Below are 21296 nucleotides of genomic sequence, written 5' to 3'. Positions count from 1 at the left end.
AGTCATTACATAACACCAGATCTAGAATTGATTTCCCTCTTATAGGCTGTCTGACATACTGTGCTAAAAAAAGGTCATTTATAACATCTAAAAATTCATCCTCCCTTTTTTCTTGTCCTGCCACCAATTCCCAATTAATACTGGGGTAATTGAAGTCACCCATGATAATAATCTCTGCAAGCTTGTTTTATATTTTCAGAGAGCATTGTATTCATACTACTGTCTGAAGCTGGTGATCGATAACACACTCCTATGTTAAGCCCCTCCTCATGTTCCCCTATGAGCTTAATCCAAATACCCTCATTAGGCATGAGGTCAATTTCTGGAATTTCTTGCACATTAAGATTATCTTTTACATATACACCCTCACCTCTCTTACTGGATATATCCTTCCTAATAAGTTTATGCCCTTCTATATTATATTCATCCCCATCCTCTTCCCCCAGCCATGTCTCTGTAATCCATACTGTGTCATAGCCCTTACTATTAATATCAGCCTCAATTTCCAAATATTTGTTTTTTATACTTCTAGTATTTAAACAAAGACATTTCAGACTATTGCTTCTACACAATCTCTCCTGTTCCCTCACTCCCCGCTGTCCCAAGCCACCCTTACTAAAATTTTGCTGTAAAAAGACTTCATTAATGTTTTCACTATTATAGGTAGCCTTGACAGCTTCCATCTGGGCAGTCTGCACCTCCCTACCCATTTCAATCTCTATCCTCCCTGCCTCCGAGGTCTCTAGTTTAAATAATCCTGTGCTACCCTGAGCATACACTGGCCCAGTGCAAAGGTACCCCTCCGGTTCAGGTGCAGCTCATCATGTTTGTACAGCTCACTCCTGTCCCAAAAGGAATCCCAGTGCCCCATAAACCTGCACCCCTCTTTTCTGCAAAATGATTGGATCCACGTGTTAAACCTCCAGACAAAGTTCTGCTTTGCTCTGCTTACACGTGGTACAGGTAGAATTCTAGAGAAGACTACCGTGGAGGTTTTGCTCCTAATCTTCTCTGCTAATTCCACAAAATTGTCCTGCAGGACCTCAAACCTGCCCTTACCTATGTCATTGGCCCCTACGTGGACCATGACAACTGGACCCCTTTCTTCTGTGGCCAGGAGCTTGTCCACGCGCTCAAGGAGATCTCCTACCTGGGCACCAAGCAGGCAACACACCGTGTGAAACTCCTTGTCACATGAACAGACTATGCTGTCTACCCCTCTAATAATTGAGTCCCCCACTCTGAATAACTCCCTTTTCCTGGAGGATGTAGCCATCTGGGTGCCCTGAGGCTCATCAGTCCCCCCCTAGAGAGCCAGGTCCAATTTCTGCAAGGGCTGGAATCGGTTGGACACCACAACCTCTGGAGATGCCGCCCCTATGTGGTGTGCAAGCCCTTTCCTGTGCTTACGCCCTACTGTCACCCAACTGTCTCTCCCTGCCTGCTCTGAAGACTTCCCCCCTCTCGGCCTAGGCGTGCACACAAGGTCTTTAAAGGACATACTATTTAGTTCTGGGAACTCTTCCAATTGTGAACTACGTGATGGTTCAGCCAGTTGGCCCTCAAGAACACAAATCTTGCTCTCAAGATGCTCAATAAGCTGACAACAGTGACAGACGAACAGCCTAAAGAAATCGCTTTCCAGCAGAGCGATCATTCCACACCCCTCACATAGTTTTGGCCACATTTTAACCCCTAACTATCTCCCTATCTCTCCCTAAGTTAAGATAAAGTTACTGCCGAGACGGAGTCAGCAACACCACACTTAAAAACACGCTAGGTGGCTCCGGACAGCAAGCAGTAGAAACTAGAGGAAAAAAGCCTCTTTTAGCTAACTTCCCAGGGAATGTTAGCGAAGCGTTTAGTTTATACACAAAAGAACGACCAGGAGTGGAATCAATCTGATTTATAATCAGCTAACGTAGCTTTTGCTAAATGCCAGTAACTCAAAGAAAAGAAACCCTTGTACTTAGCTAGCTAGGTAATATTTTGTCACAGGCCAAAATACACCCAGAATTTATCTGCAATCCGTTTATAATACTAGACTAACTATTATATTGAACGTTAGTACTTAACAACGGAGGCAAACTATTTAGCTAACAATAGTTATATGAGATAAACAGAGCAGAGCCAAAAACAACAATTCACTTTAACCCTAACCCTAACTTAGAAACACACAAGATGGCTCTGGACAGCTAATGGTAGAAACCGGCAAGGAGAAAAGCCTCTTTTAACTTAAACATAAAACGCTTAGTTTATAATAGACTACAGTTAACGTTAGCACTTAGACAACCCCCCCAAAAAAACCTTGTTAGCTCGAGTGTGCAAAATGTACTAACCGGCTTGCTAGCCGAGTGCTAACGAAGGAAAAAAAGCGGGGTAAAAGTCCCTCTCTGTTCCTTTAACGGCAACAAAGGTTTTCACCTTAGGAGCAAATCTCAATTATAATAATGCGTTTTAAAAAAGGTGAACTAATATCAGAACTCCAAACTCCACAGAACTCCAATCCCAATCCAAACAAACACCCAAAAACAAATAAATCAAACACCCAGCACCCAACACCCAACAAACAATTTGCTAGCACCACTCTCGGTCCCACAACAGGAAGTGCGTATCCGGTTCGTAATCAGTAGAGCACAGTACAGAAACGCCAACCAGCAGAGAAAGGTTCCTATACACAGCCTAGCCTACTACAAATGAGCTGCTGTGCCCAATTATGCTTCTTATTTGGGCTTTTCAGCTGATGTGTTGTGTAGGCCTAGGCAAGCTACCAGCCTAGCTAGTTATGATGTTTGTTTCAGTGACAGTTTGTTAACGTTATGACCAGCTGAGCACTGTTCACGGTTCTGATGTCTGCCATGACCTACTTTCCCAATCATATTGTTTCACCTTAATCATATTGTAATATAACCCAACATATTGTCTACTGTAAAATATCTAGGCCTAATGGTGTAGTGTGTGCACGTGTTTGTGTGCACACAGTAACTTTTTTTGATGTTCCAGCATTTTAATTGGCCACAGTATGGATGACATGCATGGAAAACAAATCAAATGCATTATCTTCAAAAAAGCTAGCTAGATACCATGACATCGACATGTCGTCTTCTTCTTCTCATTCAAATTAAGCACTTTCTTTTTGAACCTACCAAAGCTACCAACTGCGTAAATATTATAACCAATAAACAACACAAATATCAGACCAGGCAGAATCTTAAGTTAAGATTTTTAAAAATCACAAAGCAATGCAGGCCTGTAAACTGTATGACACCGCAAAATCTCTGTCTGCCCCCCCAGTCACAGCAATCTAGATCCAGGAAATGCCTAAACCTGAAAACAGCTTATCACCTCTTACCATGTATCATTAGTGCTCTTTATTGATACATTATTCTGCTAGTGAGTTGTGGTTTGAAATAATAAATTTTGTGGAAGTCCCAAAAATGAATGGAGCCAGAAAACTGGGACAAACAGCGATGCTATTAGCGGTAAACACGGACAGCTGATTTTGGTAGTATTCACAAAATGCAAATACAATGGGGTAAGCTCCACAAAATGTGTTACACTGAGGTGAAAAATCCCTTTGTGGTGATACTACATGATACTACAACTCCCACACTGATTGCTCATCGTGTGCTCATCCCATTGGCCATCCACTTCACCCTCTTGCTCTCGCTTCCTCAGGGAGAGAGAAGCCAAAATCAAACAAAAGCTAAACACGCGGCCAAAGGTGTACATACCTATCTGAAGAAAAACACGTTTTTAATGTACAAAAATGCCAAGTTACTCACACATTGAAAGCACTGTCTATAAATCATTAATTTAAACTTGCAAAATCTAGGCCAGCTATTAAAAGTATTCATATCAAAATTAAGTGAAGCTACAAGAAACAATATTGGCTATTTTAGCTGACACAAATGGAATAAGCTGCATTCCAAAGCAATACTACCCAATGTTTCCTAAATTATGCCCAGTTAAAGTGAATGCAGTTTATTAAGCAGTATGTTAATAATGTATGGCAATATGTATATGTTGCACAGGAGACTGTGTTGAGTCTCCCTGAACCATTTCATATACTCAAATATGAAAGACACAATCATATATCAATGTGTATGTATATACCAATGATCCTGCTTGCAATCTCTGTACGCATATCATTTCATTCCTGCAACTTTAGACCGTGGGAGAAAACTGGAGTACCCGAAGGAAACCCACGTGGACACAGGGAGAACATGCAAAATCCACACAGAAAGGCCCTGGCCAGGATTCGAACCAAGGATCTTCTTGATTTGAGGCAGTGCTACCCACTGCCCCACTGTGCCACCCTTCTACCTAATTTATGAATATATAATAATCTAAATGGTTGAGGACTGGCCAGATTTGGCATCTGTGCAACGGTGACAATAAAAAGTATGCATTTGGTGTGCTTGGCATCTTGACGCAAGTATCATTTGTGATCTATATTAATTGTGCAAATTGTATTTTGATGTGTGCTTTGAACCATTTCCTACGCTTACTTATAAATTTTCATGTGGTATCTACACCCCAGACTGCTTAAATAGTCGGCATCAATAAGTCCGCTTCTGACTAGTTAGATTTTTTTATTCTGGCAAAACTAATAGCTTTCCAGCCTTTTGTGAAAAATAAAACTTAAATTATTTTGAACAGTTGTGCCTTTCATTTTTTTGATGATTGCACAAACCTCCCTATAAATTCAGAGACACACCTGGGATCAGGTGTGTGTGTGTGGGGGGGGGGTATAAATAACAATATATAAAACATTTTGGTACACAGACCAGAAAAATGAAAGATGCTGGCTATGTACTTCAAGAACAGGGCCACAACAGTAGCATACCAGATCAGTGTATTAAGGTATCTGTTACACTTTGTGACAAATCTTTTATCGATGTAGGCTTTTTGTTTTAACTGTAAAACCCAGAAATAAACCTTTGTTGAAAAAGCATCTCTATAATTTTTCTTTATATTTACTTTTGTCAGCCTGCATTGTGACTCACCTGTTGATGCCCTCACTGTTCCTCATGGGAGGCTGTGACGTGTTCCTCTTGGGGCAGTCCGTTAGATGTATTTCATGGTTTTCAGCTGGTGAAGTGGGTTGGTTCCCATTCTGCTCCTCGGCAGTTGAGGTAGGGATCCTGTCTTCCTCTGACAGGGAAGGACTGTGGGGTGGAGGCTCATGACCAGGAGGTTGGGAGTGGAGATCGGGAGGCTGTGACTGAGGTTCAGGAGACAGTGCTTGAGATTGACAGGGGAAAGTGTCTGTGTCAACAGACAGTGAGTAAGGTATATGAGGGAGGAATTTATTGTCATCAGGGGGTGAAAAGTAGAAATTAGATGGTGAGGAGTGATGGTCAGGGGACAGAAAATGAGACCCAATGAGCAGTTGTGTTGTAGATATTGTAGATGGTTCTGTGTTAGCCCCTGGCATTACTTCATCCAAGCTGCTTTGAGGTGCCATGTTTCGTGTATAGAGTGGAACATAAAATGCCTCGGTACCAGCAAGCCTTTCTGTCTTGAGCACTAGTCCTTCTAAATTCTTCAAACTGTCACCCAGTCCAGATGAGGTCCAATCAGCATTAAGAGAGGGGAACAGGAAAGGCCTGGACTCCATCACAAGCAGCAGGTTCTGGGCTGCAGGGGGTGCTACAGGAAGCATTATCAAACAACTGTTTTACTTTCTTTTTATATTTAGGTTTTGGTATTTTAATACTTAAAGGTGCAGTATGTAGAATTTAGTGGCATCTAGCGGAATGGACTTGGCAGAAATGGAATATAATATTCATAAGTATGTTTTAATTAGTGTATAATCCCATGAAAATAAGAATCGTTGTGTTTTCGTTACCTTACAATGAGCCCTTTATATCTACATAGGGAGCGGGTCCTCTTCCACGGAGGCCGCCATGTTGCACCGCCATGTTTCTACAGTAGCCCAGAAGGGACAAACGGCTCTAGAGTGGGCCTTTCGCGTTTATTTTTCTCGCGTTTTTAATTTTGGTGGGTGGCGTGAATGCACCAGTTGGAAGACGAAGAAGAAGAAACAAGAGACTAAGTGGTCATATATTGTCTTGGACAATCCGTTTGTGAAATATATGCGCATTTGTGATGCCTGGGTACCTTCCAAAATAGCTGTGCATAATACCACACGTGTTGTTTACGGTGTTTTCGCCCTTTTCAGTACAGTCTGGCTTGATTGACAATCCATGTATTCGGTAGGTGAGAGTAGAAGCTTTCTAACGATGTATAACGTATAATTTTGCTTTTGGAATAGCCTAGCGTTTTATTGGTCAGAGTAATCGAAAGTTTTGTTATCATCGCATTCACTCTGTGGTAGCAGTAAAAGATGCTGCACCTAACGAAATGTCAACGATTTTTCATAATTTCTTGGATAATACTATTATTATTGAGGACTTCTGGGCATAGCTAAGCCATATGTTTGCTGACAGACCTTTCTTGTGTAAGACAGAAGCGGATAGAAGTATATCATTGATTTACTCTGTCTCTATCTATTGAAAACAGATAAGATTTCATCATTGCTATGTAAGTATTACTGCTCAAAATATTTTGGTTTTATACGTTATTTTTGAAATTGAGTGTCTTTAAATAGGTTAGTGGTATTTTATAATGAGGATATGTCACACTAATGTAAGCGTTAGTTAGAAGTGTAATAATTTGTGACGCATCATGTCTTTCTATGATTTACCATGCAAAGCAGCTAACGTTAGCAATAAAACACTACCACAATGCGGAATAATCGCTATCATACTTGTAAGCTATAACCTATAGTTTTACAGACTAAATAACTAAATACAATTCATAAATCTATCCAGGAGCCTCATCACTTGACATTTGGCTACTCGATGCTGTCGTAGACAATGACATCATTTTTGGAACTTACAGGTCGCCGTAGCTTCTCCTACGTCGTTGGAAAGGGAGGGGTGAGGGGAGGTATTCAGTTGGTTGCAATCTGCAACCTCACCGCTAGATGTCACTAAATCCTACACACTGCACCTTTAAATTCTGTTTTCATTAAGATTACACATCATCTTGTGTACAGATGAATGTAACCCTAAGAAAACAGACAATAATAACAACAACAACAACAATAATAACAACAATAATAATAACAATAATAATAATAAACAGTTAAAGGTAGTAGAATACAAATACAATGAATAAAAAAGGTAAAATGCAAACAAAATCAAATAAGTCAATAAAAATAATAAAAAACAGACAATGAAGGCAAATGCAACAACAAACATGTGGGTTTAAATGTGCATTTAAAGCTGAAACTTACTAAATTATCCACATATAAAGCCTCTCATTTTTGTGATAAGCTGTTCATTGTTTTTGTGGCCACACTTAGGAAAAAGGATACAATTTTGGGGCACACAAGTACATTGCTTTATCAATTCTCAGAGTTCTAATTGGCTAACAATGAACTAATTAAATCAAAATAAATATATAGGCTGCGTCCGAAATTGCATACTATGTACTACATACTGTATATCATTTTTAGCATGTCCAAAACAATAGCATGAATGAAATATTATGAAAAAAATACCAGGATGTCATACTGCATTCGATGAAATATTGTAGCATGCAAACACTGTGCACTGTGTTGCATGACCATCCCACAATGCACTTTTATAGTTTATGACACAAGCCACCAGACATAAATCAATAATGGCATAGGGTGGAGTCAAGCAAAATATTGCACACCTGTCTCCCACCATCATCAACGTACAAAGTGCTGAAAGGAAGTGGAGCATTCCAAAAAGCCATTGTACTCTTTATTCACATACTAAATGCCCTGAATGATAGTATACATACTACATAGTATGCAATTTCGGATGCAGCCATACAGTACAGGTGCTGTCATGTGTCACAGGCTGAAAATCTGATACACACCTTATTACTAGCTGGTTAGACTGTAATACTTTTTTCTCAAGACTTCCAAGGATGTAACCGCATTAGGCATTGTACAGTATAAATTGTTATTTAGGTTTGTTAAAGTGTAGTCAAATATTACAACCAAAATCATTTATATGATTAAATTAAAATTAATTAAATTACATTTAATCTTGCAATTCATCTTGCATGCAATGAAGGGTTTAATACATTGAATGTGGTTTCATACAACATGTAAAGTTTTACCTTATTGCCATCTTGCTACTGGCAACAGTTTCTACTGCTCTGTAAACTTTGAATAGAAATTGTGTTTCTGTTTACACAGCTACAATACCCTCCAAAATTATGAGAACAGTAGAATGAAATTTATTTTTGCTGTATAATCAAGGCATTTGTATCAAAAGAAGGTCAAAAGAGGTCAAAAGAAGAATGTGAGACGATGGTACAGACACTCAGCTTTTATATTTCATGGTATTTACAGTTGAGGCCAAAAGTTTACATACACCTAGGCTAAATACATTAAAACTAAATTCTTCACAACTCCACACATTTCATGTTACCCTAATTGACTTAACACAGGAAATGTATTGTATCTACTTTATTTCCATAAGAGGTCATTTCAAAATAATAGCTAAGAGACTTCTATGTACTATATCAGATTTTCAGCGGGTCAAAAGTTTACATACACATTGTTAGTATTCGGTGGCATTGCCTTTTAATTGCTTAACTTCAATCAAATGCTTGGGGTAGCCTTCCACAAGATTCTCACAATACTTTGTCGGAGTTTTTGCCCATTCCTTCTGACAGAACTGGTGTAACTCAGTCAGGTTTGCGGGCCTCCTTGCTCAGACACGCCTTTTCAGTTCAGTCCACAAATTTTCTATGGGATTCAAGTCAAGGCTTTATGATGGCCACTCCAATACTTTCACTTTGTTTTCCTTAAGCCATTTTGTTACAACTTTGGAGGTATGCTTACGATCATTGTCCTGCTGGAAGACCCAGTTGCGACTAAGTTTTGACTTTCTAGCTGATGTCTTGAGGTGTTGCTTCAGTATTTTTAGGTAATCCTCCTTCCTCATGATGCCATCTATTTTCTGAAGTGCACCAGTCCCTTTTCTAGCAAAACATCCCCACAACATGATGCTACCACCCCAATGATTCACAGCTGGGATGGTGTTCTTCGAATTAAAAGCCTCACCCTTTTTTCTCCATACATAGCGCTGATCATTATGACCAAACAATTCAATTTGAATTCAATTTATCTGACCAGAGAACACTACTCCAACAGGCTAGGTCATCGTGTGATCACCTGCACACTTCATTCTGGCTTTTTTATGATTTTATGTCTTGGAGTAGGGGCTTCTTCCTTGCATGACAGCCTTTCAGGCCAAGGCGATGTAGGATTGTCTTAATGGTGGATGTAGATAATTTGGTACCTAATGCCTCCAACTCCTTCACCTGTTCCTTTGTTGTTGTCTTTGGGTTCAGTTGAACCTTTTGGACCAAAGTTCGTTCAGCCCTGGGAGTTCATTTTTGCCTCCTTCCTGAACGATGCAGTATCTGTGTGGTCCCAAGATTTTTATTTTTGCATACAATTGTTTGTACAGATCCTTGGGGTACCTTCAGTTGTTTGGAAATTGCTCCTAAGGAGGAACTGGACTTGTGGAGGTCCACAATTATTTTTCTGAGGTCTTGGCAGAGTTGCTTGGATTTTCCCATGGTATCAAGGGCAGAAAGGTAGTTGCTCTAAAGGTAGGCCCTTAAATACAGCCACAGGTGCCAATTAACTCCTAATTATAACCATTGGCCAATCAGAAGCTTCTAAAAAGTCATTACATCAAATTTCTGGAATCATCCAGACTGTTTAAAGAGACAGTCTCGACTTAGTGTAAGTACTGGAACCAACTGGAATTCTGATATAGTGAATTAAAGCTGAAATAAATCTGTCTCTAATTGATTGTTTTAAAATTAAATCTGATGTGAACAAAGTAGATGCCCTAATTGACTTTTCAAAATAAATGTATGGTAACATGAAATGTGCGGAGTTTGAATATCCTTAGCCAAGGTGTACTAGCCTCAACTGTACAGAAACACCTGTTGAGTCCCCAAATTTTCAGCTGTGCTAAAGTTAACGGAAAAGTAAATAAAAGTAAAGTTTGGTTGTATAGTCCTTAAATGCAATAACTGCATCCAATCTATGAGCCATTGGCATCACCAATTGTTTGGTATCTGGAAATGCCTTTCAAGGCTTTCACTGCAGCCACTTTCAGTCTCTCTTTATTAGTGGGGGGAGGGGTGTCCGTCTTCAGTCTCCTCTTCCACAACTGAAATGCATGCTCGATTGCATTTAAATCAGGTGACTTGGCCAGTCCAAAATTTTCCACTTTTCCCCCCCATTTATGAATATTTTGGTTGTGTAGGGAGTGTGTTTTAGGGCATTGTCTTGCTGCAAGATGAAGTTCCAGCCAATGAGATTAGGAGAATTTCACTGAGCTTTTGGTAAAGGTTTATTTTGGTCTCAGCCATCCAAAAAAAAAATAAATAAATAAACTTTGCTCAGCTCTGTAATTTTTTAATTTTACTCTGGCCTGCTGATGAGAAGTTTGCATCTAGCAGTGTAGCCTCTATAGTTTTGCTCTCAAAGTCTTTTGTGTATGGTGACTTCTGCCAGATCCCTGCCCTCTGGAGACTGCTGGTGATGTCACTGATCATTGTTTTAGGGTATGTCTTCACAACTATTGAATTCTCAACAGACAGTCTTATCCAGAGTGATTTCATATAGCATTTGCATCCATTTATACATCTGGATACATACTGAATCAATGCAGGTTAAGAACCTTGCTCAAGGGTACAACGGCAGTGTCCTACCTAACAATCAAACCCGCAACCTTTAGGCCAACATCAGTTCCTTACACTGCCTGCCTTCTCACTCCACATGCAGTTTCCACAGATGAAAACAAAGGCTAAAACCAAGACAAGACACTTACAGCTGCTTAAGTGTGAACTATCCATTCAACACCTCAGCAACAGTAAACACCTACCAGTCATACATTAACTTACTTTTACAGAGTTGAAAATGAAGACACAACACAAAAAAACAGTTGTTCCAGTAAAACATATAATCATGTAAATACCATGAAATAAGTGATTTTATGTAGTTTTGACTCATATTCATCTCAAATCCAAATGTCTTAAATATATAGCAAAAATAACAAATCTCCTTTTACAATTCTCATGGTTTTAGAGGGAATGGTATAGTTCAATCTATTTTATTGTGAGCCCGCCTCAGTTACTGTTTGTATCTACTATACGCCAATGCAAGATCATTAGGGATTGCTTTCAGAAGAGCATGTTAGTACATGCTTCAAGTGAACCCATTTAATAGATATTACTGAAATAAAATGCCACAATTCAGCAGCTGCATACGAGTAGTAAATGTACTTTGTTGTTTATTGTCGCTAACATACCTGAGTTTTCTTTGCCCAGTGAACTCTGCAGATCTAGGGTCACACTGCTTGCCACAGAGAATTTTCTTGGGAGTGCTGGGTGTACAAAGTAAACAGCAGAAAGTACATTGTTTAATTTCATGTAATAAAACAAACACTAGGTTTAGAAAATTGTCACCTACATGTGGTCTCTGGAAATTTTAAGCTCTTGATTGCTGATTCCATCCTCTCCAGCAAGTCCTGCTGATGTCGTGGATTACTTTTTTGCTCAGCACTGTTGTTTATGGCCTGTAATGCATAGAAAAAAACAACACAGCCAAAAAAACTATAATTTCCATGATTATTTAAATTCTTATAACCATACAGATTTTACATTTTAAATTATTTTTAAAAGAGAGCAGTGAGAAGTGGCCTGATTTAAATTGTTTTACACTGGTTGATGCAAATATTCTCACAGAAAAAGTGGATCACCACCGGTAAGCTTGGTAAAACATTGTCTTAGAGGGAAAATAAGGAAGATTTTGTCCCCTAGCATGTGTAATACACGTTTATAGAAATACTTACAGATTTCTGTATAAAGGGACAATACAGAATACAGACAAACTGTTTATTTACAGATATCATACAGATCATTTGTTAAGCAGTGTTACGGCCGGCTCGAAGGCCCGCAACAAACAAATCCAAATGTATCAAAAACAATCCAAAAACTGATCTAAAAACAAATCCAGACATTTATTAATCTAAATTACAAACTAAGGCACAAACTAAATCAAACGAAAACACACAAACACCAAAAACACAAAGCAAACCATACATGAAAGAAACCCACAAGAAGATCTCAAAGAAAGACTTTACGCAAACCACCCGGCTCGAAAAGCCGCAACAACAAGTCCAATGTACCCAAAACAACAATCCAAAAACTGATTTAAAAACACAAACTAAAACAAACAAAAACCCACAAAGTTCACAAAATAAAAGGATCTTCACAAAAATCTACCAAACACAAACCACACACAAGAAACCCAAGAGAAGATCTCAAAGAAAGAATCTCTACACAAAAGCCCCAAAAGAAAATCTCTCCTGCCTCATACTACTGGGTGAATATTGGGCCACAGGCAGGTGGAGGCAATCAGGCAATTAGGTAATTAAGCAACTACCTCCACCTGCACTACCCAGGCAAGCAGAGGCAGGGGACGTAACAAGCACTATTTCAATGTTTACACAATGGCTACCTATTTCCTTTTTTAAGTGCTGCTGTGTCTCTGTGCTTTGCCTTCACAATATTTAAAGTGTAAAGTGTGTATATATATATATATATATATATATACAATATTTAAAGTTCTCAGACTCACCATTTTCTATGGGAGGTTTGAACAGTATCCAGTCCTGCAACTATCACCCCCCAACCCCCTTCCTCCTCCCCCCACCTCTACATACAGGAAGAAGAGGTGAGGACCACATTCAGGACACTGAATAAAAGGAAAGCAGCAGGCCCAGACAACATCAGTCCAGCTGTGCTCCACCACAGTGCTGCAGAACTGGCCCCTGTTTTTACCAACATATTCAACTCCTCCCTCCTCCAATGCTCAGTGCCTCACTGCTTTAAACAATCCACCATCACCCCCGTGCCCAAGTCTAACAAGATCTCCTGCCTCAATGACTATAGACCGATTGCCCTTACATCCGTGGCCATGAAGTCATTTGAGCGCGAGTCCTCACTCACCTGAAATCCAGCACCACCCCCCTCATGGATCCACTCCAATTCGCTTACAGAGCAAACAGGTCTGTGGAGGACACCGTCAACCTAGCTCTCCATCACACACTGCAACACCTGGAGACTTCCAACACCTACGCCCACATCCTGTTCATAGACTTCAGCTCTACTTCCAATACAATAAACCCAGTTAAACTCTTCAACAAACTACTGGACATGAACATTGACCCCTGCATTTGCCACTGGATACACAGATTCCTCTGGAACAGGCAACAGAGGGTAAAAATTAATAACATCATATCCTGCCCTCTGTCCCTCAGTACAGGAGCCCCTCAGGGCTGTGTTCTCTCACCCTGGTTATTCTCCCTATACACCAATCACTTTAAATCCCACCACAGCTCTGTCAATATTTATAAATATGCAGATGACACTACCATCACTGGCCTCATCTCTAACGATAAATCACAATACCACGAACAGATAAACCAAGCAGACATCTGGTGCACAAATAACTACCTCGTTCTGAACTCAGCAAAAACACAAGAACTCATTGTAGAAGCCATTTCTGTCAGGGTGCGTGCGTGGGGTTAGGACCCAAATGCAGAGGGGGAAAAACTCAAACTCCAAAGGGGTAAGAACAACAAGAATTTACTTAACAAAAAAGGGAACAAAGGGAACAAAAGGCCTCGCAGGGCAACTCTTCAAACAACAAGGAAAACTTCAAACACAGAACAAAGAAAATCCAAAAATCCAAAAGCGCATGGAAACAGAACATGGCAGGAACACACAGGGCAGGAACATGATCAGACCAAACACAACCAGACAAACTAACAAGGAAAACACAGACAGGAACACAGAACCATGACAATTTCACTATTTGATTATTATTATTGTTTTGTTTTATTGTTTTTGGGCACTAGGGGGCATACCTCACTCAGGCAGTATATGAGAGGCCGGTAATTGAGGTAAGGGAATGCACCTGGCTGGGAGGACACATGGTTTTTTACCAAAACAAGAGAGAGCCACAGGGAGAGAGGTATAGTTGGAACACTGTTTATTTGTTTGTTTGACTAAACCTACCAAAAGCTGAATCCGTTCTGAATCTGAATCTTTCTTTTGCCTGCATACAAAATGTCTTTGGTGCATCAGTGGCTTTTAATGAAGTTGAAATCGGATTATTTTAAAACGCCACTACACTCATCATTGACTTCAGACATAAATCACACCCCAAAACCTCCATACTCATCTCTGGCCAGCCTATATCCATCACTGCCTCATTCAAATTTCTTGGCACTCACATAAGCAATAACCCTAAATGGAACATCAACACAGATATCTTCAAAAAAGTGCAGCAAAGATTATTCTTCCTCCGCCAGCTTAAAAAATTCATCTCCGACCCCACTCATCCAGCACATCACGTCTTTCAGTTGTTGCCCTCAGGAAGGCACCATTGAACATTGCCCACAAAAACAACCTTGTGGTGTGGGGATGGCTGGTTTAAGCAGCCACACCTGCCCTGGGTCAAGCTAATTAGACCTGGCCAATTGGATAATTGGTTAAGAATTAGATAATTGGCCAGGCTAATTGGACCCAGGAACAGGAGTGGCTGCACCTGTGCGTAGTGAGGTAATCACTGCGCACAGGTTAAATCTGCCATCCCCACCCACACCAGGGAGCTCTCTGTCATGACAGGGTTTTTACATCTGCTCATTTGGCGTTACCATCTTGCCAAACCCTCGTTAATAAAATCTGGACTGTTGGAACATCTTCTCCCTGTGTCTCTGTGCTGGAGGGCCCTAAAGAAAGCCACTTCGGTGGCCTGTGGCAGGCGTGTTTGCCACAAACCTGTTTCAAAAACAGTTTCTATCCCACTGCCATAAGAACTCTGAACTCACTCTGCTAATCACCTGTCCCCCTGTCTGGTGTCTGTCATGCTCTGTGTCCATGATATCTCATATTGTACTGTGTTAAATTGTCTGGGATGTTCCATGTTGTACTGTTATAAATAATTGTTATTTTGGTGTTAAATGTCGGGACCCTGCTGTTTTTACTATACGGTACCGCTAACAAATTCCACCAGCCTTGGCTGTGTGGTCATTAAAGAATCTGAATCTGATGTAAAACTGAGGAAGTAACTGAAGTTGCAAGAACAATTGCAGACATCAACAGCGTATATTTCAAGGGTGCAACATACACAACATCTGAGAGACGCATTCACATGGGAAGGTTGTTACATAAGATGGAACATGGAAAACCAGATAGGGAACCTGGTATTCTGCTGCAGAGTACCATCCAAATACATTGGGTTTTATTCAAGATCTGTGCAGATGGATATCACACCCAGTATCACTAAAGGAGATTTATTGAATTATTGTTCAAACAAATACTCAGAGAGTATTCTGGAATGCTTCAAATACATGTATTTTTTAATACATGTATTCTATAATGCATTATTATTATCATTATTATTATTATTATTATTATTATTATTATTATTATTATTAATAACTTCACCAACATTTAACCTAGCGAGCTTGACCAAACTAGTATGAAATCACATTCAGGGCTCCCAGTTTATTCTGTCATCTCTTCTGACTGGGTAACTGCTAAGTAGGCTGCAGCCTTATTGTTATAGTACAACCAAAAAAGCACTTCTAGAGATTTGTGATTACATGGAACATACTTTAATGATTAGTATCTTAAGTGACATGCTGGACTTTACATGACTCACATACAGCACATTGCTGTCTGCCATCAGGGGTAATTCTACATTTCTATAATTGCTGCTGTACTCACTGTAAATATCACAAACATGCTTAAACACATCACACCCAGAAAGATACCCAGGACATGCATAGTCTGTATCACGCATGCAAGAGGAATACATAGGGCATGTTGTGCACCCTACACATTAATCATACACATTACTTCTCCTTTCAGATATTTACTTTCACACCATAGTATCATAGGTTTTAAATGCACAGGCCAGGGCCAGGACATCAGCTGGACCCTAAATGGGTGGGGGAGGGGGGCAAGCCTCCAATGTATCTATGTAGCCTTCACTCCTACTTGTTGCATTTAGATTTGTTGGCAGAACAAATGATAAGGAAACTTCAGTTCAAGAGGACCCCAAAGTTTATTAGAGTAGTGACTTCAGAGTTCTGGTTACACTGCCTTCCAGCTTCTCTGCTGGTGTAAGGTAGAAAATTTTGATTCAAATGTTTGAAGGCTTTTCATGAGGATTCACTCCCCAGTAAACAATCTGTTCAGTGGTCAGTACATGTTGTTTGAAGTACAGCAGACATATACAGGGCTGTAGCAGTAGTCAAAAATCTGTGCTGATACACCTCGATGAACAGCAGAATGTTATCATTAGGACTGATTAATTTAATTTTGGGACCACACAGATACTGCATCATTCAGGAAGGAGGCAAAAATGAACTCCCAGGGCTGAACGAACTTTGGTCCAAAAGGTTCAACTGAACCCAAAGACAACAACAAAGGAACTGGTGAAGGAGTTGGAGGCATCAGGTACCAAAAATTCTACATCTACCATTAAGACAATCCTACATCACCATGGCCTGAAAGGCTGTCATGCAAGGAAGAAGCCCCTACTCCAAGACATAAAATCATAAAAAAGCCAGAATGAAGTGTGCAGGTGATCACCAGGATGATGACCTAGCCTTTTGGAGGAATGTTCTGTGGTCAGATGAAACAAAAATTGAATTGTTTGGTCATAATGATCAGCGCTATGTATGGAGGAAAAAGGGTGAGGATTTTAATCCGAAGAACGCCATCCCAACTGTGAAGCATGGGGGTGGCAGCATCATGTTGTGGGGTTGTTTGGCTGGAAAAGGGACTGGCACACTTCAGAAAATAGATGGCATCATGGGTAAGGAGGATTATCTAAAAATACTGAAGCAACAGCTCAAGACATCAGCTAGAAAGTTAAAACTTGGTCGCAACTGGGTCTTCCAGCAGGACAATGATCATAACCAATGATCATACCTCCAAAGTTGTAACAAAATGGCTTAAGTACAACAAAGTGAAAGTATTGTAGTGGCCATCACAAAGCCCTGACCTGAATCCCATAGAAAATTTGTGGACTGAACTGAAAAGGCATGTCCGAACAAGGAGGCCCACAAACCTGACAGAGTTACACCAGTTCAGTCAGGAGGACTGGGCAAAAATTCCGGCAAAGTATTATGAGTTTGTGGAAGGCCACCCCAAACGTTTGATTCAAGTTAAGCAATTAAACGGCAATGCCACCAAATACTAACAAAGTGTATGTAAACTTTTGACCCACTGAAAATCTGATATAGTACATACAAGTTGAAATAAATCTGTCTTAGCTATTATTTTGAAATTATCTCTTATGGGAAATAAAGTAGATACTAGGGCTGACCCGAATGCCATTTTTTAGGCTTCGGACATTCGTTGGTGTTTCCAAACGAAGGTCCGAACGTTCGTTCTCATAAAAAATGTTTAAAAATTAGGAATACCGTAGGCCTATTAGCATTTGTAATCGAAAGCTGCAGTTCATTATCGATCCAGTGGGGGACATTGTATAGCCTAGCCGTTAATGAAGGGTCTCAAGTTTCATATGCCCGTTTATTGAAAGGATCAAATAACACAACAATTATTTCCAAAATTAAATTTTATTGCACAAAGTCGTTATAAAATCAGCAGATCAGTAGCCTAGTAACAGAAAAATGTAACAGGTGCAATCTCAGCACGATACAATAAAAAAAAAACAATCACTCTCGGACAAAGTGCTCTGGCAAATAAAAATAGCTAGCCGACAAGAAAACATTGTTTATACAACTTTATTAAATAATAAGCAGGCCTAGCTGGGAACATCAAAATGTTTAAATAAATGAATGGCCTCGCTCAGCCAAGGCCATTAATATAGGCTACGTCTGAATAAACCTGACAATATGAGGACATTACAACAAGCATCCAAATAAACTAAATAAATAATATAATCAGAAAACATGAGCACCGTTGCTGACAATGACACGTTGTCCTCCTGGGAAAGCAGTTCTGTGAGCGTCACTAGAGGCCGCAGCACACCTGTTATGTACTCTGCCAGTGTCCACTGTTCCGAAGTGAGGTCCAGTGTATGATCTCCTTTCTTGGTGATCGTGGGATCGGACAACACAGATGTCACTGGCTATCGTTACTCCACTAGACGTTCCAACATTGCCAATGTAGAATTCCAACAAGTGGCAATGTCTGGGATTAGTTTGTGTTCTACGATTTTCTGCTGCTTTTGTCTGTTTTTCAGAGCAGCTGTAGCCTTTGCGCTTTTCCGGAAATGCCCGACTGGTTTCCTGCCAGCGGAAACTGTGCAATTTACTGTGCCTTGTTTTAGGGATGTGTTAATGCACAGCTGGAGTGTGTGTCCCGAGCAGTAGACCCCCTGAACGCTGCCCCACTTTTCCGGCTCTTCTTACAACGTTTCGGTGCACAGCTTCATGTTGCTTGCGTTATCGTGGACAACGGTTACTTGCTTGTAGTTCGGTATGTCGTAAGTATCGGCCACTTCACCAAGTCGTTTTGCTATGTTCACACCACAGTGTTTCACTTCCAATTCTTTTGTTTCCAACACGTATCCCAATAGTTCCCACTCTTCTGAAACAAAGTGGCAGGTGACAATAATGTACGCCTCCATCCCCATCGAGGTCCAAATGTCCCTTGCAAGTATTACTGCGGTGGGAAGTCAGAAAACCTTCTCCCACACTTCCCCGTGCTCCAGGGTCAGGGCATTGGAAATAGTGGACCTTTTGGGCACTGTGTAGCCGGGCACCATTGTCTTCATTAATTTCTTGAACCCCTCACCTTCAACTATATTGATGGGCCTCATGTCCAGAGCAATGAATTCAACAATGTAGTCCAGCAACTTGCTCTTTCTGTTGTCGCTTAGCGGCTTTTGGAACTGAAGCGTCTGCTGGGTTGTTGAGGAGGTTGATGGTGCTGAGGGCTGCGATACCAGGGGATGCACCTATAATAATAAATGGGCTATTATAATAATAATAATAATAATAATAATAATAATAATGATTATTATTATATTATTATTTAATTTATTTGACGCCAATCGCCTATGCCTGTAACAGCAGTTAGCCAATGCAAAGTTAGCTACCTAGTTCGTTAACTAACTGCCTAGTCTAGCCCACTATGCTAGCTACAGGATATCTTTTCACCAACAAATTAATTGTAGACATACTTACAGATTTCAAATGAGCACTTAGATTTGTTGCGCCGCCATGGTATGCCAGTTGCTTGGTGCATATTTGACACTGAGCCTTTTTCTTGTCAGCGATAATTTTAAAGTGTTTCCACACAGCCAATTTTTTCACAGTCGCCATTGTGCTAATGGACACCTGGACTGAAGCGTTTGTAGAGTGAGTGACGCACGTTGCGTGCTCTGTCTTTTAAATTTTTTTTTTTTTTTTAGGTTATCTAACCTATCCTCAAATTACAAACAATAATATAATAATAATAATAATTTAAAAAACGAATCATCCGAATCCTGAATTGAGATTCGAATGCCAATATACCGAACAAATTCCGAACCATTCGAACGTTCGGGGCCAGCCCTAGTAGATACCCAATGATAGGTTCCCAGTTTTATTTACTACCATATATATATGTAGTGTATTGTGTTTCCTTTTCTGCCATTACTGTGTCTGTAGGTTGCATGCCTCTGTGTCTAGCACCTCTGTAGTGTGTCTCAGTATAACACCTCTGTAGTGTCTGCAGCAATGATGTCACATACCTTTGCTAAATGGCTGTGAGGGTTCCCAAGGAGGGACAAGACCATTTGTCTCCGGCCCACCACTTAACTCAATCTGTTGACGTGTATGACCACAAACTGTATATCAAGACACCACACAGCGTGATCGGCAGAGACTTGCTTGGTGCACTGCCCGAATGTTCTGAGTTTGTCTCTCCCTTGCACATTGTAATAAACATCAAATTCTCTGAGGAGACGTCGTCAGTGTGTTCTTCATCGTCCTGCATTTGACTGCACGGAGAAGGGCAAAATAATCCTAATTGATTTAACACAGGAAATGTATGGTAACATGAAATGTGTGGAGTTGTGAAAAATTCAGTTTGAATGTCTTTCACCTAGGTATATGTAAACTTTTGGCCTCAACTGTATTCCCTCATTTGGTGTTCTGATGATGGTGGTGGACAGCGCTGTCCAACGTCGGTCCAAAATGTGGGGTTGAGATTAGGTGACTGCGAAGGCCATAGCATATGATTCACATCATTTTCATACTCATCAAACCATTCAGTGACCCCTCGTGCCCTATGGATTGGGGCGATGTCATCCTGGAAGAGACCACTGCTATCAAGATATAAATGTTTCATCATAGGTGATCTTTAAGAATAACTTTGTATTGATTTAGTGATCCTTCCCTCTAAAATGCCCCCCACATCATAACAGAACCACCAGACCCCCTAACTGTAGGGGTCAAGCATTCAGGCCTCTACCGTTTTCTTGGTGTACGTCTTTGTGACTGAAGCTCCTGCCATCCATGACCCAATTACGAAACTCTCTTTCAAAGTCACTTAGATCTTTTCCTCTTGCCATTTTAATTCAAAATTGAGGTCAACTGGGCCTGCTCAGCATTTTAATACATGCCACAGAGCATGGTAGGATGTTACTTGCTTAATTGTATCATACAATATACCAGCAAGGATGCATCTGCATTTGTTATGTTTCTCCACTCATTTATTCAGCTTTTTCCTGTAATTTGTCACCCCTCTGTATATATTAGTGAATATACAGACTCTATCTCAGCCTACATCTCTAAGTGCATTGATGATGTCGTCCCAAAAGTCAATGTTAAGACTTTCCCCAACCAAAAGCCCTGGGTTAATGGTGATGTCTGTGCTAAGCTGAGAGCACGGTCCTCTGCCTATAGCTGTGGGGACCTGGAGGCCTTGAGGAAGTCCAGATATGACCTATGGAAAACTATCAAAGACGCCAAAAGAGCCTACAGGGACAAGTTGGAGTCTAATGACCACAGTTCCGACCCCAGACGCATGTGGTGTGGACTGCGTTCTATCACAGACTACAAAGGGAGAAATAGCAGTGATGCCCAGCCCGCCGCCTCTCTTCTAGACGAGCTCAACACCTTCTACGCACGGTTTGAGGCGAGCAACACCATCCCTACTGCAAGGCTAGCTGAGGATCAGGACGA

General features: G+C 40.5%; 1 protein-coding gene across 4 annotated transcripts in view; it reads right to left on the bottom strand.

Moving 5' to 3' along the window:
- LOC135233787 (myopalladin) overlaps nucleotides 1-21296 on the bottom strand; it is a 269112-nt gene that overhangs the window by 59579 nt on the left and 188237 nt on the right. For all 4 annotated transcript variants that reach the window (XM_064297674.1, XM_064297676.1, XM_064297678.1 and 1 more), the window contains 3 exons: nucleotides 11549-11654; nucleotides 11388-11462; nucleotides 5010-5655 (listed from right to left, as the gene is read on the bottom strand). In XM_064297674.1, the coding sequence (XP_064153744.1) occupies nucleotides 5010-5655; nucleotides 11388-11462; nucleotides 11549-11654 (827 nt within the window). The remainder of the gene's footprint in view (nucleotides 1-5009; nucleotides 5656-11387; nucleotides 11463-11548; nucleotides 11655-21296) is intronic.

This window comes from Anguilla rostrata, chromosome 10 (genome assembly GCF_018555375.3).
Source record: "Anguilla rostrata isolate EN2019 chromosome 10, ASM1855537v3, whole genome shotgun sequence".
Taxonomy (NCBI): Eukaryota; Metazoa; Chordata; class Actinopteri; order Anguilliformes; family Anguillidae; genus Anguilla; species Anguilla rostrata.
This window is presented reverse-complemented; position numbering and strand designations above follow the sequence as displayed.